This window comes from Stegodyphus dumicola, chromosome 5 (assembly GCF_044657685.1).
Source record: "Stegodyphus dumicola isolate Sdum_Otavi_A_Nest chromosome 5, ASM4465768v1".
NCBI lineage: Eukaryota > Metazoa > Arthropoda > Arachnida > Araneae > Eresidae > Stegodyphus > Stegodyphus dumicola.
The window spans coordinates 197,818,086-197,834,911 of NC_140772.1; the positions used below are offsets into that span (position 1 = coordinate 197,818,086).

The window sequence follows — 16,826 nt, forward strand, 5'->3', positions numbered from 1 at the left end:
CATGTTAAACATATAAAGCTAAAAAATTAAACCTGATCTGTATATATTTTTATTTCGAACAACCTTTGTAATGGCATGTACACTAATTAATGTTAGCCACAGCCACAGCCACAGTTTTGGTCTTTGAGAGATTGAAGAGGGGTGGGGGTTAAATTTTTCTACTTGATCTAAATAACAAGCTCCAAGATATATTTGTTTAGAGGGTGATACAGCTCATACTGGTTTTCTATTATGGCATCACAGCGAAGAGATAAAGAATAAAGATTATGAAGAATTAAAATTAACACAGAAAAATTGCACTCTTCCTTAACTTTCTAATTTGACCCAGCTTATTATTATTTTGCAAGCTATTATTATTAGAGCTATCTTGTCACATTAAAAGTTTGCGTTTTTGATTAAGACAAAAAGAGTTTTTAACTCTGGAGCTGTAACATGTCTCTGCAAAGTAAAACCATGTCTGCGAAGGATTTGCAAGTAAAAGCCTATTTGATACTTGCCTTCCAATGCCGCCTAAGTGGCAGACAAAGGTATCAGCACAATTCAGGTTTAAGAAAGTGCAATTTAAAAACTAGAGAAAACAACCAATGTCTTTTGACATAGATTTTGATTGAAGATGAAATTTTGAAATTAATGGAATTTGTGAAGGATATATGATCTGATAATAAATGAAAATGAAATTACAAATTTTCGATTGCAATGACAATGTTCCAATCAGCTATCAAGTAGCAGATGGCAGAATGTGTAACATGGTTTTGAATCCAGAAAATATCACTACTGATAGTAAAGAAAGTGACAAAGAGTTTTTTGACCATTAAAAGATTTTGATTAACAGTTTAGTGGGAATTCTCGGCAATGGCAATTTTAGGACCTGAAAAATGGAACGTAATTGAACAAGAAATTATGCCAATTTACAAAACTGTAAAGTAAAAGAAATGTATTAGCATACATACAAAATAAATAAATAAAAAAAGCTTAAATATCTTTTACTGAAAGAAATGTTTTAACAAAACAAGTAAACAAATGCTGTTTTTTTTTTTTTTTGTAAAATCTGACTTTATTAAATTTATGATTTTTTTTATTAAAATCATAAATGCTTCCTTATTTCATAAACAGTTATTTCTTACTTTTTATTTTATAATTGCTGCATGTTATTTTATTAGATTTAAACTGATGATCCAAACTCTGTAACCGTCAAATTCCTAACAATTCTGTACCATACTTCAACGAAATGCATGGCCATTCTCAAACAAAAACTGTTAGACTTTGTGACAAATAACACAGAAGATAGAAATGAAATTGCAATATATGGGATAATTTAATATCTTAAATGATAGTTCCAGAAGCATGATTTAATTCGCAATAATAAAAGAAAATGTTACTTTGCTGTTGCAAAGCTTAGTTTCTCTAGATTGGTAACAAATCCACTATTCTGCTAAGTTTCAAATGTAAAGAAATATTGCTGCTACGGAGGAAAAAAAAAAAAAAAAAAAAGCTTAGCCGCACTTAAACAACTTTTAAATTGTTCATAATTAAACAACTATAACATACAAGTTAACTAAAGGCATAAAAACCTTAAATGGAAGATAAGAACAACATAATTCAATCATTTTTAAAGCAAAAAATGCCCAATTTACTAACATATAATAAAAAACTGAGCTCTTGGAGCTGAGTAACAAGGTATATATACATATATATATATATATGCAAGCTATAACTAAATACGATGGCTGTTTTAAGAATAATTGGCGACCTCAAAATTAACTTTCTAAATTTGGTGACCCCCCCACCCGAGTTTATGCTTTCTCCCAAATTTGAGATCTTTTCAAATTATATAACACTGCTTGAAAAAGGTAACTAAAAGTAAAATTGACGAATTGTGGCATAACTTTGTATTTGCATTTACGTAGTATAAATATTGCTTTGATCAATTACGCATCCCTTTTTTTCCGTTCTAGCTTGCACCCTGCCAACAACTCCCCGCTTGAAAAGTAATTTGTCTGCCAAAGAGATGATCTAAAATGTGTAAAAATAAAGATGATGATTCTTCAATTCAGTTTCGTAAGTGCTTCGTCAAGCCTTCACTCTTAGCCACTACTGTCTTCTCAGCCACCACTGTTTTCGAATGCCAGAAATTAAAGTACCAGATCCACGACTACGCACTTAAAATATCACACACACACACATATATATACTTTTGGTGTGGCCGATTGTAACCAAAAAGGGAGGTGCACAACTACATATTCATGAAAAAAATCCCCTCATCAGTCTTATAACTCATTTGGGGAAAAGAGTCCTTCATTCCATCCTTACATACAGATGTCATGCAAAAACATCATTAAATTGCATTTGATAGCGGTCAAAATGGACATTTTCATTGAAATATGGCACCTGGAATTTTTCGTGATTATAATACTTCCTTACCTCATAAAGACAAGTAAAAAAAAAGGTATGATCTATTATGTTCTTTGCTCAAAATTTATAAACAGTTATTAATATCAGGTTTTAAACTTGAAACACCAATAAGACATTGAGAAAATAATCTGAAGCAGTAGTAAAATAGAAGCTACACATGTGTGTAGTAAAGTGGAAACAGCATTAATAAAACTATATAGCAGCAAATTTGTCCCCAGAAGCAGTGTCAATAGTTGAGATATTTCAAATTAACATGAGCATCTCAAATGAAAAGTTATTAAAGCCCCTAGTGTTTCATCACAGCCAGAAATATGTAAACTGTTATCAATCAGGTGAGGCACTAAGCAATGGAAAACCATCAGAACTTCTGTGCTGCATGATGCGATGTGCAAATTTATATAAGGTTATTACAGAGAAACATATGCTTGAATTATTTATGCATAATTTACCTAATCTGTTTCAGTTGCTATTACGCCACTAACAGGCACCTAAAGTAAAAGAAAATCTTTAGAGATAATACCTGTTTCTGTTAGCAAAGTTACAATTTCAACAACAGAAAGTTCAACCAATGAACAATTATTTTTTGAAATAAAGTGACTTAGCAACAGAATCAAAGCTTTAAACAAATCTAGATACTGTAGTAATTAATGCAATTGCATCCAAGCACAAAAGCCGTAAAATAAGCGCAGTTTGCTGTATAGTTAAAAAAAAAAAAAAAAAAAAAGTGAGGTGATGTGCACACTTTCAAGAATTTCTTATCACTTATTTCTTAAAGCTGATAGATAAATGCAATAATTTTAATTAATACTGGACCTGATGTGTTGATTTTACCTGCATAAAGTCTAGAGAAACACAAAATGTCATTGATGACAGTTGTAAGTACACTGCGGGGGGACAGTTCTATATCTCCCGTTCTACTGGGCCGATTGACAAAATTCAAATTTCGTTTTTCATGTTTCGAAAATGCGACATAGGATGCACATTAAATTTATATATAGCATAGGTATTTTGACACAAAATCTGATTTTTTCTGAAATAACATACACATTTTTTTTTCCATCTTTCGATTCTATGATTCAAATTATGCCTAGATCTTAAATTTTGTAAAATTTAGTGTGAAATTTACAGAGAAATTAAAAAATTTATCTCACTGCAATTTTTTCAGTTTGCACCAAGAATAATTTACTTGGCAAACTATTTTTCTTTTCCTTTTTCATTATGCCAGAGCGGAAAAAAAGGCACCTAGTTCCTATCTTTTTATATTGTGCACGAGTGGAAAAAACATCACTTTGTTTCTAATTTCTAATAATTTTAACATAGTGTCTAAACCACATTTGATGTTTTATTGTTTTCAACAAATATGTCAAATTTCAAAACGTGCCAATATATAAATTCAAGTATATCTTTAAAAGTTTTGAATAACAAACTGAAATTGTTTGCAGGTATGTTTAGAAATACGTCTACTTTAAGATGATGGTAAAATTTTTATAGACTATAATACACTTTTTTTTTGAAAAAATTATAAAAAGTATTTAAAAATACAAATTTTAAAAATAAATTAAAAAAATTGGTGAATTTTATTTAGAATGAACCTAAATTTCGAAATACGAAAGGAAGAATCAAATAAGTTTAATAAAAAAAGAGATATTAATGAATATGTATCAAATTCAATTAACATTGAGAAGCTAAAATTTTGAGAGCGTTTTAAAAACTACTCGTGCAAATTTTACAAAACTTGGCAGTTTGGCATAATTTGAGTCATAGAATCGAAATATGAAAAAAAAAAAAAAAAAAAAAAAAAAAAAAAAGTGGCACGTCATTTCAGAAAAAGTCCGATTTTGTGTCAAAATACTATATAAAAATCTAATACATATCCTAAGTCACACTTTCGAGACATGAAAAATGCAAGTTGAATTTCGTTAATTGGCCCAGTAGAACGGGAGATATAAAACTGTCCTACCCTTCTTTTTTTTTTTTTTTTTCCACAGTGTACATCTAGTATCAAAGTTATGGCCAAAAGCTCAACATTTAATTTCATTACATTGTATTTTTAAATAGCCCTTCTCACTGGAAATGTAAATGCAACAATAGTTTATAATTTTTAATCTAATGCTTCATATATCCAGACATTCACCCTAAAAAGTATGGCAAATCTGCACAAAATTACAAGAAATGTAACAGCCCTGAAAGAAGGCAGGTGAACATCCAAAAACCATTTAATTGAATTCTAGCTGTGAAGTACACAGGCCATCTACAAAGGCAATTTCTGCAAGTATAGCATGTGTAACAACATCCACTAACTCCTGCAATCTGCGTTGCCTCTCAGAATATAAGCATTTAGTTTATAGGTTCCGGAAACCGCAAAATGGAGTACGAAATATCGAAGAAAAAATACTTACTGGATAATGACATCATAATTACCGAATAATAATGAGTCATAAAGGAAATACCAAATTATTAATATCACGATACAAGATCGACAAACCTCAAAGCTGTGTTGTACGAGTGGCTCCGGCAGTAGCGAAGTGATGGGGTACCTATTTCAGGACTACTCCTGAGAGAAAAGGGGAAGCAGATTCATGCTGACTTAAAAATAGAGTAGCCTAACGTAAATGAACAATATAATATAATCAGTTTATATATGTAATAATAATTTAATGCATATAATTATTGCATTAATGTATATACTAATTTAATTAAATGTATCTAATATGCCTTATTTATTTTGTAGTTTTAGTCTGAATATTAGCTTTTCTGTCCTGAAATCTGCACAACCTCTGGTCCCAAGTGTTGCAGATTTCTGGACTTCTACTGTACTTCAATTCACATTTTCGAAAGTTAAGACAATTATATACATATTACCCTCCAAATGTTATGGCCATTTGGAACTGCTTATGAACTGTATTTAAACAGCATTTGTTTACTTAATTCTTTCATAAACTTTCATTTACTAAGATAATATTTAGATAGTTAAAGGAACAAGAAAACACAAAATTTCAAATAAAAAGTGATATACTCCAAATGACAAAATATCTTACAACCAGATTAAAGCAATCAATGTCATTCAGACAGTTAAAGACAATATTGTATACATAATTTTTCATAGATTTTTTAAATGCATAAACTTTATTACAAAATTAATTAGTGGCTATAAGCAAGGCAGAATTTATGCACAGTTATATTTTAACATTAAAAATAATATCAATGAAAAAAATGCATAAAAAGTTAAACAAACAATTCTAATGAGAAATCAACTTACTTTATTAAATTCATGCTTTGGAGGTTCATATTTACTGGAAAATATTTCTGGTTGATAGAGAATGATTCGAGAATCTTTGACACCAAACTGTTTCATGACATTTTGACTAAAAGTGTGAAAGAAACTGAACTTTCCTCTTAATGTGTTAGCTGAAAATATATATAGTATTTAGGTATAAAAAATACTAAAAAATACATAATCTGAAAGTTAAGACAGTGTATAATCTCTAGGGCATACAGTTGGTAATTTTTATTAATAAAAGAGCTGTATAAAAAGATGGAGAAAACTTAAATGAACCAGAAAATCTTGATTTTAAGTACAAGACAAGTTCTTAAGTTAAAAATTTTAATGAACTTTAAAAACTTTTTAGTAATGTTAATTAAAGTTTTAATTCTAATATTATTCTAAATAAAATGAAATGCTTATATGGAATTATGAAATATTAATTGCATTATATAATATGTTTTATTCTTGAGTTTTATAAAAAAATCTTCTTTACTAACTTCATATTTTAACAATAGTAAAACTGCTAGAAGGGTTAAGACAAATTCTTTTGCTAGTGTACATAATACATAAAGTCAGAAACATGCATTAATTATTATAAAAATTAAGGTGTAGAAAATTATGAAAACAATTTTGATAAAATAAGCTTTTACTTAAAATTCATAAAATAATGAGCCAAAAGGAAAAAACAAGTTCACCTATACTTTAAGGCTTATGCTTTCAACACTGCAACTTGATTAATAAATTTCATTAATCTGGCACCCAGGCTTTACACCACCACATCATTAATCTGGCACCCAGGCTCCACAATATAAAATTGTAGATGAATTTCATTAAGAGAATTATTTAATCTCCTGTACTCATTATACTATATGATAAATTATTTTTCTTTTTTTTTAATTCAATTATTTTATGTTTTAATAAAAGCTTTTTTTTATAAACTTATTACTATTATTCTTTTCTTTTTAATCTCTACACAATATCAATCAAATTATTTAAATAAAGTCTTTCCTCAGCAATGAATAATCTTTGTTACTTCTACAATTATGTTCTTATTCACAACCTTATAAAATAAATTATTTCCACCTTTACATTTAAATTTATATACTAAATTTATCATGAAAACATCATGTATTTAATCTTAGACAATCCTGGATAGTATGCTCACATTCTCTCTATTTCTGCTAAGCTATTATTGTTATACAACATAAAGTACAAATTACAGAATCAATGAGATTTCAGAAACTTCTAGATTTTAGATAATTAGTTTAAATCTACTAATATGACATGTAGAAATTATGAAGTTGAAAATATGAAATATCTGTTTATGAAACATTTGAGTATAATGAAATCAAATTTCAAAAAAATAAAACAAAGAAATCAAAAATTCAGTATCTGTTTATTTCAAATATTTTTTTCAATGTAAGTTGTACAAGCTATTTTGTTTTCTATGCTAATAATTTCTCTTTAATTTCATAGGTGGATATAATTCTTATTTGGTTAAAATGTTTCTTTGTTCAAGTCCTGTAATTACTGTGCCAGAATTCTCATTTAACTGTTAATCAAAACCTTTTCATTCTCAAACACCTCTTTGTCACTTTCTTCATGATCAATTATGACATTCATTGGATTTAAAACCATACTAGAAATTCTGCCACCCATTACTTGATTAATGATTCAGGTATTATCAGTGCAGTTGGAAGATTTCTGTTATATCATCTTCACTTCTCCACAAATTCCATTTATTGGAAAATTGCACCTTTTCCTTGTGTTGTCCCAAAACCTTCAAATTCATGGCTATCATAACATGAAATAGGGTAACTGGCCATACCATTATGCCAAGCATTTTTAAACATACCTGCAGACAAGTCTTCCCATGACCTGCCAATGCTCACATAGCAGACATGTCAAAATATTTAAAAAATTCTTTAATAATCTTGCCATTGTTTAGAAAATTTAGCATAAATTTCAAAAAAGCTACTTTTACAATGCATTTCAGTGTGCGCAGCACTGTGATGCCATTGTCTGAGTGACAGATGCACAAGTTGGTGGAAAGAATAAAATGGACAAGTTATTGTTTATTAAAACTTTAAGTTAAGGCAAACAGTTGTCTATAATCAAGACAATATTTACATTATCCGGTAAGCCAACCAATTTCAATGTTTGAAAGCTTTAGGTACGAAAGGATTTTCAAACCAGTAATTTTATCAATGATTCATGTTCTCTTGTTTGTATGATAGAAGTTAAAAGTATAAGACGAGGGAAATACTGTTCCTTTAGATGGCCAAGGTCATTTATTTTTTCCAGTAAGTTTACATTTGTGCATTCCTGCAGCATTTGCACATGTCAAAATCATTAGTCTTATCTTCGAGTTTTTTATGCCAATTGTGGCCTTTCCTACTAAAGTTGCCAAGGTATTCCTGGACACATATTAGAATAAGACCAGCTTCTTCAGCATTATAAATTTGTTCTAGAGATAACTTTTCACTATTTGAATTCATCTGCAAACATTTCAGCTACCTCAGTATCAGCTGAAGCATTTTTATTAGAAATTTCAACTACCTAATATTACAGCAGTTTTAAAATTTGTTGAATTTGTTGACTGAAAATATATTTATTGCATATATTAGGAAATATTTCATCACTTCATGTTCATTTACAAAAATTTCCTAATTTTTGTGAACAGTACATTTTAAACACTTTTATTCCTTTAAAAAGCTTCTATATTTTGTATTTGGAAATTAAAGTTCTTTAAAAGTATTACAGATTATTTAAATCTCAGATCTTAATATAATATATTTTACATCAATTGAAAAACTGGGAGAATATCCGATTTCAATGACTTTTTACAAAATCCATAAATAAAAATTATTGGAATGTATCAATGTTTACAAAAAATTATTGCCAGGAAACTTAAATAGTATGTATTTTTGACAATCTTGTTGCCATCAAAGAAAGGTACTAAAAGCATTAAATTATTACCTTTTAAACATTTAAAATATATAAAAGACATCAAATTAAACAAAATTTTAAATATTAAATTATTACCTTTTAAAACGGTAAATTTTGTTAAAATGATAAGTAATGTATTACTATAATTCCGAAAATACATTAGGGATTTTATGTTCCAAAGATTGGCAATATCTGCCAAAAATCTGCCAAAAATTGCAGCAATTATGAAAAATCAGAATAATCTGAATAAAGATGTTTGGAAATTGAAAATTCTGAAGTTAAATAATAAAAAAAGAAACAACATTTTTTTAGGCATTACAAAAAATTTTAAATTAAAGACTTTTGAATTAAAATTTAAAAAAATGAGGATATACATAAAAAAAATCTTACCAGCTTCTATGTAACTCAAATACAATGGATCAGAATCCGAAAGGAAAAATCCAACAACAGAAGCATCTATTTTGCCTAAGGACTTTTCTAGAACTTTTGGGGAAGTAATTTCCTGGCTTGGAGGTTTAGCTTGCTCCTTCATATAAGAAATAATGCCTAAAATAATGAAAGTAAATTAAAAAAATTTATATTAATGCAGATTTAGACATCCACTTACAGCATGCAATTGAATAGTAAAAAGATCAGCATTTATATGATTACATGCTGTGGGCTTATAGGTATCCCCTACTACAACAAATAAACAATTATTGAAAATTCATTAAAATAAATAACAGCTCATGCTAACTTATTATCGTTAAATTATTTAACGCATGGTGAGCACGGTCTCCCTGCTCCCCATGCATTCATAATTATTACAAATATTTTTATTACTGTTCATTTAATCACTTTTATTGTTCATTTATTGACACATCTTAAAAACAACAAACAAGAGAAGAGTTTAATGCAACACCTAATCTAAATATTGATTTCTGCTCTTTAAAACAACAGAACCTCAAATAAGACATTGATCTTGCATTTTAATATACATGCATACATTATGAATTAATTTTTCAAAACATTTTTCATTAAATGTCTATAATTTACATATAGCTTACCAACATGGTCATCAAGAACCTAATTTTTAAAAATTTTTTACAAATACATAACAAAAATGGCTTATTTTAACTTCCTTGTACAAAGTAAAAGAAGCATTGTAATCATGAAAAATTCTGGGTATCGTATTTCAACGAAAATATCCATTTCTGACTGCCATCAAATGCAATTTAACGATGTTTCTGCATAACATCTGTACGTAAGGACAGAATAAAGGCTTCTTTTTCCTCAAATTATAAAAATGAGTTAAAATGGATTCAAAACAGGTTTCTTCCTAGCGTCTGTACATTTATATGTACGTATTCATATGCATGAAAGTATCTTGCATAACTCAAAAACAAGTAGTCTCAAAACGTTGAAATTTTGCCTATAGGACTGTTATAATATGTAGTTGCATAACTCCCTTTTTGATTACAATCGGCCGCACCAAATGTATATAAATATATATAGTACATACCCATTATGTTACTTGGCTCAGTTTTTTTATTCTTATATGTTGGTAAATTGTGCATATTTTGCTTTCAAAATGTTTGAATTATGTTGTTCTTATCTTCTGGTTAAGGTTTTCATGCCTTTAGTTAATCTCCATGCAACAGTTGCAGAATTATCCAACAATTTAAAAATTGTTTAAGTGCAGCAAAACAGCAGCCATATTTGTTTACATTTGAAACTTAGCAGAATAGTAGTGAATGCAGTTTCTGCACCTTCAGTATTTTGTCGAGTGGGACAAAACTAAAACCTTCATTTCTGTGCACCGAAAAATCTGTATTAATTTATTATATTATGTAATATTTAATTGTATTTGTTATTTTTTTCTATATTTTTCAATTTTTAATGAAGATATTTTGAGATTTTATGCAATTTTGCCTTTCGTAAACTGAGAACAGAATTAATTGAAAGAGTCTCTAATGAAATATTATCTCTAATGAAATTCGAGGATATAAGTTTTTTGTATTAGTAGCAAATAATGTCAGCAATTTGTCTTGGACAGAGGAGAATGTTTACGAGTAGCGCATGCACATTAGGTAAGCAGTGCTGAATTGTCTGTGAAAACCTGTTTCTTTTTTGTTTAATTTTTTTTACACATCATTTTAGATTTATTATAGCATTTGAATAGACTATGTGGCAACAATTAGATAATTCATCAGATGATATAATTTTTATGCATTCTGAGTTATAAAATGAATGAGATGTAACGCTGTTCAGTGAACCTAAGGCCAGAGTGTTGCTACGGCAAATAAATATAGTGAATTTTAAAGAGTACATTTATTCTATTCTGGTTTATGCGCTATCGCTGAAGTAGATTTAATTCAATTCAATAAGTGAAATGCATGTAATTTAATATTCCGTACAAGGAAGTCATGTGGTGTACAGATTTTTTTAAATTTGCGACACCATATTAAATCCTCCGAGTGGCTCTGCCTTTTCTATTTGCTTATGAAAACTATATTTAAACACGCTTAATCAGCTAAATTTTTATAATTTCTTATTTTAGTCTCTGTTTTTATAAACTTGGATTTATTAAGATGATAATTACATTATTAAAGAAAGTTAAAAAGCACAAAATTTAAATTATAACATATACTAAGTAACCAAAAAATCTCATGATTAGATAAAAGCATTCAATTCCACCAGGAAGTTAAGTAACAAAATTTCTATGAATTATTAACTATTTATTCCTTATTAACTATTATATTATTCTATTTATAGCTTAAAGCACTGGTCTGAAACTGAAATTACTTGTGGGCTCTATACATATCATACATCTATATACATATATGCATATCAATGATATATTTTCCTTGCAGCTCTTTATTGAGAATATATAAATGCCTAAGCCAACCAGCTTGTCGATGGTTTTATTCACTTTCTGTTGTCAGAATTTTGATTTCATCAAATAAAAAACTTTTTTAATATAGCCTCTCAATGTAACTATTTCACCTCATTTTCCTAAATTTTGTGGTACTTATTTTCAGTTTCTTCAAACAATGCAATAAACTCAATAATTCAGAACTGTTCTGCAGATAAAAGTTTATGGTTTTCAGTTACTGTTTTCATATCCTTATCATATGTAAACTTTTGGCACCATATTTACAACCAATAAAAAACTAAAATTTATTCATGGGCCACATGTGGCTCACAGGTGACCAGTCTTAGACCATGCCTTTACAGCAATTAAGACAAACCTATTCCTTAAACCCTAATACAGTCAAAAGTCTTTAATCCGGACTCGTGGGGACTTTGGCGATTCCGAATTATAGGTTTTTCCGGATTATAGATCATCAGTTTAAATCTGGTAAGATGGCATGCAGAAATTATATAATTAAAAATATGAAACTGTAATTTATGAAATAAAGAGCAATTATGATCTAAAGGGTATCAAAATTTACAAAAAAAAAAAGCTTAATATTTATTTGTTTATTTTATTAAACATTTCTTTCAATGCGCGCATGCGTAAAGCATGCATTATGCATAGTCGAAATTAGAAAATTGCAACCAGAAAACTATTTGATGTGCATTCGTGATATTTATAATGACGAGGAATTTGATTTAAATCATATCAAAGACGGAATACATTGAGAAGAAATACTACATTTAGTAAGGAATTATAAGCTGAATAAAATAAAAACATCTGCCCTGAAGATAAGGATAGTGCTGACAGATCAACTTCCAGTTCACTGCGTGCCGCGACGTTTTCATACAACCAAATATAACTAGGGAACATTTAACAATAATTTATTTGAATGAAACTTTGACAAATGATCTGGCTGCAAATCAGTTAGTTCTAACTGAATCTAAACTGGAGTATCCTGCCCATCAAAATTAAATAATATACTTATTAATGACATATCTTTTTGAAATTTTCTCAAATCTTCTTTCAAATTTAGTATGTATCTTTGACTATTCTCATTATACAAGATTGCATAATAGGTTAGATCAAGAAATTAAAAGGGCTGACCATTCCTGGTGTGCATCAAAAATATAAAAATCAAAATTTTATGATCCAAATTTCTTAAGGAATTGTTTTTAACATATGCCTGCACATCAAGTTTTTTTTTTTTTTTTTTTTATTGTGCAACGCAAAAACAATATACCAGATTTTGTCTAATCAAAAATTTGCACTTCAAATATCACTAAAAAAGAACAAATAGATTACCTGTTTCTTCCCTAGGTCCTTCATATGGATACTTTTGACCTTTGCGAAATATCATTAAAGCTGGCCATCCCCTTGCTTCATATTTATCTGCAATCTCTTTCTCAGCAGTTCCATCTATCTTTGCTAAAGGTATAGGGGTTGGCAAATCCTTTAGAACCTTAGCTGCTCTTTCATATTCAGGAGCCAAACGTTTACAGTGGCCACACCTGCAATAATCATCATTCTTAGAAACCAGCATGTCAATTAGTTTCTGCATTGACATGTTCAACCCTTGTTTGGCTTCAATATTTGAAACAATGAATGCATTTTGAAAGACAGAAAAGCAATCTCTTGCCTTAAAAAGCAAGTAATCTTGCTATCATCTTTTGTTTTTGAAGGAAACAGCACTGTTGGAAACTGTGTCTTTACATTTCCCCATTTAATATGTGAGCGAGAGTACAAACATAATCTTGTAGCTTTGATTATATTTCACTTACATTAGTGGCAACAGGTCGAATTCTTCCACCATCAGTTTAAAGAATTTTAGAATGATATTTTGTTTTTATTTAAGAGTTGTGTGACTGATATTTATTAACAGCAAGAGAGCTTTATTTTTGTAGCAATTTTTGAGATGCACCATAGAGAAAGTATACTAAAAAATATTAAGAGACTTGTTTAATGAATAATATGATTTTATGAATGTTTTTAGAAATGTTATGTTTATTTGTCTAAACAAGGTATTAAACGATTCTCATTCATGATCATCTTCAAATAAACATTTGTGAATTTTATAAATGAAATGTTTTTTCTGATTTGAGGTCTTTACACTGACACTGCACATCTGGCATCCCTCAACAGGATTCATCTGCATTTTTAAGCTGATTAAGTGAATATTTTCTTTCTTTTCGAGTTCATTACATTAGTTTTTATGTTGATTATGGAAGCTCACAGAAATCTTTTAATTGGTTAAAAAAAAGCTAGAACACAGCATCAGAGGTTATTTACAAAAGTGTGTAACGAATTTAATAAGGAGGAAGATGCATTGGATCTTTTTGCTAAGAAAGCAAAAATAAAATTAATTGAAGAAAAGGCTTTAATTGTGGTTGAATGCAAGGAAAAAATTAAACAAATGCTTTATTCTACAGATAATAATGAAAGATTGCTTGAATTAGAAACTGATAAATTGGAAGTGTACATAGATTGATGGCGTCCATTGCAACTAAAGTTAAAATTTTTAGAAATATCATTATCAGGTAACAAATTCTGTTGAAACTGGCAACACATCACACCAAAATTCGCTATTACCCTAAAATACAACTTCCTTTCATTTAATGGAGATGTAAGAAATCTGTTATAATTTTGGAACCAGTTCCAAGAAATTGATAAAGATCCCAATTTGTATTTGCGTGACAAATTCGTCTATTACATACCAAATTTGAGAAGCTTTGGATTGAATAATACATTTTTCCACAAAAACCTGTTCAGAGGCTTCAAGTAAAGTATCACTTCTGGTTTATCAATTTTAGTCAAAATCTAATATGTTGTTGCCATTGATACAAATGTTTTAAATACTAAAACTGAAAAATTTTGGGTTATATTTTAATATGGTTTTTCAATTAAAAACTGTTATGGGCTTCAAGTAAAGTACAACTTTTGAGTTATCCATTAAAAACTGTTTTGGATCTCAAATAGAATTTGAACTTTAAGTCAAAGGGATTGTTTTGAATAATGATGCGATTTGAAAATATATTACTATCCCATATTTTCAACCATTCCAATCATCAAGTCATATGCCTTGTATGTAAATCAGAACTTTTTAACATGAACAGTGGAGTCTGCAAAGAAAAGCACACTGTTGCCCTAAAGATGATTGCTCTTTGAATGACTATCTTGAATTATATAAATATCTTGATTACCTCTGCAGAAAATATGAGGGTGAATCAGAGTAAATTTTATTTTTAATACTCTTTTATGTGCAGTATTTTTAAACAACTTTCCTTCCCCTTTCTTACAACATTCTCCCTATATGGCAATGTAATTGTTAATATTTTTCTAATATCTTCTTTATTTTTTCAGAAAAGAAGCCATTTTCATATTCATGAAATCAGTTCTATACTTTCAACATCAGAGTTGAATATGCAACCTTGCAGCATATTTTCCAGTAAGCCAAAGGTGTAATCGCAAGTTGCCAAATACGAGCTGCAGATGTGTTATAGAACAGCCTATGCAAATGATATGGACTTGTCATCAGAGCAACATAGGAAGTTTTTATTCCATTTGTAACTACAAATAAATAATAAAGTATTAAATACATTAAAAATGTATTACTATCCTGTTTATACATTCATAGATGCAAGAAGTATATATTTATTTATTTTTTTATTTTATTTTTTTTATTTTTTTTTCTTTCTGCCAATATGCTCTCAAACAGAAATTAATGACAAGATTGTGTCTTCTGAGTACTCTTGTAGATTAAAAGAGCAATTTATAATCTTTTCTTTTAATTACATTTAACTGAAAAACCAATTTCGTACAAAGTGATTTGGATTTATGTTTATAATAAATGTTTTCAATGCAGAAAAAACACCAATTTATATAAATATGATGCCCTATTCATATCTGAAAATTTCATGAGATCTTATGGGGTTTCAGGATGCCTTATTCGATATATCTCATATATCATCTGTACTAGTAATCAATATCTATAACTATAATATCTCATATATCTTATGTATATCTTCTGTACTGGTAATCAATATCTATAACTGCATATATTATATGCAGTTATATTTATTGATTACTAGTACAGAAGATGTATCACAATTTTTAAAGGAAGATTTATGAATGTTGAGTTTATAATTTTATAAGTTTTGAATAATAGTTTTAATGCATTAGAGTATACACTCTTCAAGAACTTCAATACAGTATAACCAACAAAATTAACAATGTCAGTAACTCCCAATTTTTTTAGATGTGAAGATTTAAATCTAATTAAAAAGATAAAACATTTAATATCTGTAAGTGACAAAATAATGGAGTAACAAAAATAAAAGGGAGAAGAAGGCCACCTGCTAGATATCTGAACTATCATGAAAAAGATCTTAAAATCCTTAAAGGCAAAGACTGAAGATTATCAACCAGGAATAGAAATGCTAGTACTATTAGGATACATAAGATCTGTGTCAAACAGGAATACTCAGATATTTAACAAACATAATTTAATTCAAATTGCATTTTTTAAAATTTTACAATTATATTTATCACAATTTATATAATTCGCATTAACATCATTCTTTTCTGAGGATAATAGTATATCCAAACAATAGTAAAGTTACATTGCTATAAAAATATTTAGAAAATAAATGAGAATTTTCAACAAAATTTATATGTTAATACTCTTACCATGGAGCAAAAAATTCCACTAATATTATTTCAGCCTTTTCAATCATCTCAGTGAAATTTTCTTTAGTCAGAGTAATAACAGCTTCTGGTGGTGGTTTCCAGTTTGGATCAGAACGTTCTTTCATATATTCAACAATTCCTAAAGTATTAATTAGTTAAAAAATATTAAAGACATCTGCACAATTACAAGACATTTTCAAATATGTATATTCAATGACAAAAAAAGGTTATATAGAATCTCAATCAGTGAGAAGTGAACATAAAATCTGTCAATTAGTACATGATCCTAAAAATTTAGTACTGTTTCTTAATTTTTTAACATTCATACAAAGCCAGGTATTTTGAATTTGAAACACTCATCAGTACCCAAAGCTATTTTTAAAATATTAAAACTTTAGCTACTGGCAGCCTATACGTTAGCAATTCTTAATCTGCTAACATGAGTAATAGAAATTATTAACATCAAAAACTAGTTACTGTTTTCATTACATAAAAATTTTGAAAATTGCATCCTGTCAAAACAGGAAATTATTAACAAATAATGAACTCCAACACTCCCACATGTAACATGCTGATCTTTAATTTTTGACACATAAAATAATACAGGTACAAAACTAT

At 28.6% G+C, this 16,826-nt stretch overlaps 1 protein-coding gene across 1 annotated transcript in view; it reads right to left on the minus strand.

Moving 5' to 3' along the window:
• Positions 1–16,826, minus strand: part of LOC118192964 (protein disulfide-isomerase A4-like) — a 50,447-nt gene that overhangs the window by 25,382 nt on the left and 8,239 nt on the right. Inside the window, exons 4-7 of the mRNA XM_035364022.2 lie at positions 16,209–16,347; positions 12,828–13,033; positions 9,017–9,172; positions 5,672–5,820 (exon numbers count right to left, since the gene is read on the minus strand). Coding sequence (XP_035219913.1) covers positions 5,672–5,820; positions 9,017–9,172; positions 12,828–13,033; positions 16,209–16,347 — 650 coding nt within the window. The remainder of the gene's footprint in view (positions 1–5,671; positions 5,821–9,016; positions 9,173–12,827; positions 13,034–16,208; positions 16,348–16,826) is intronic.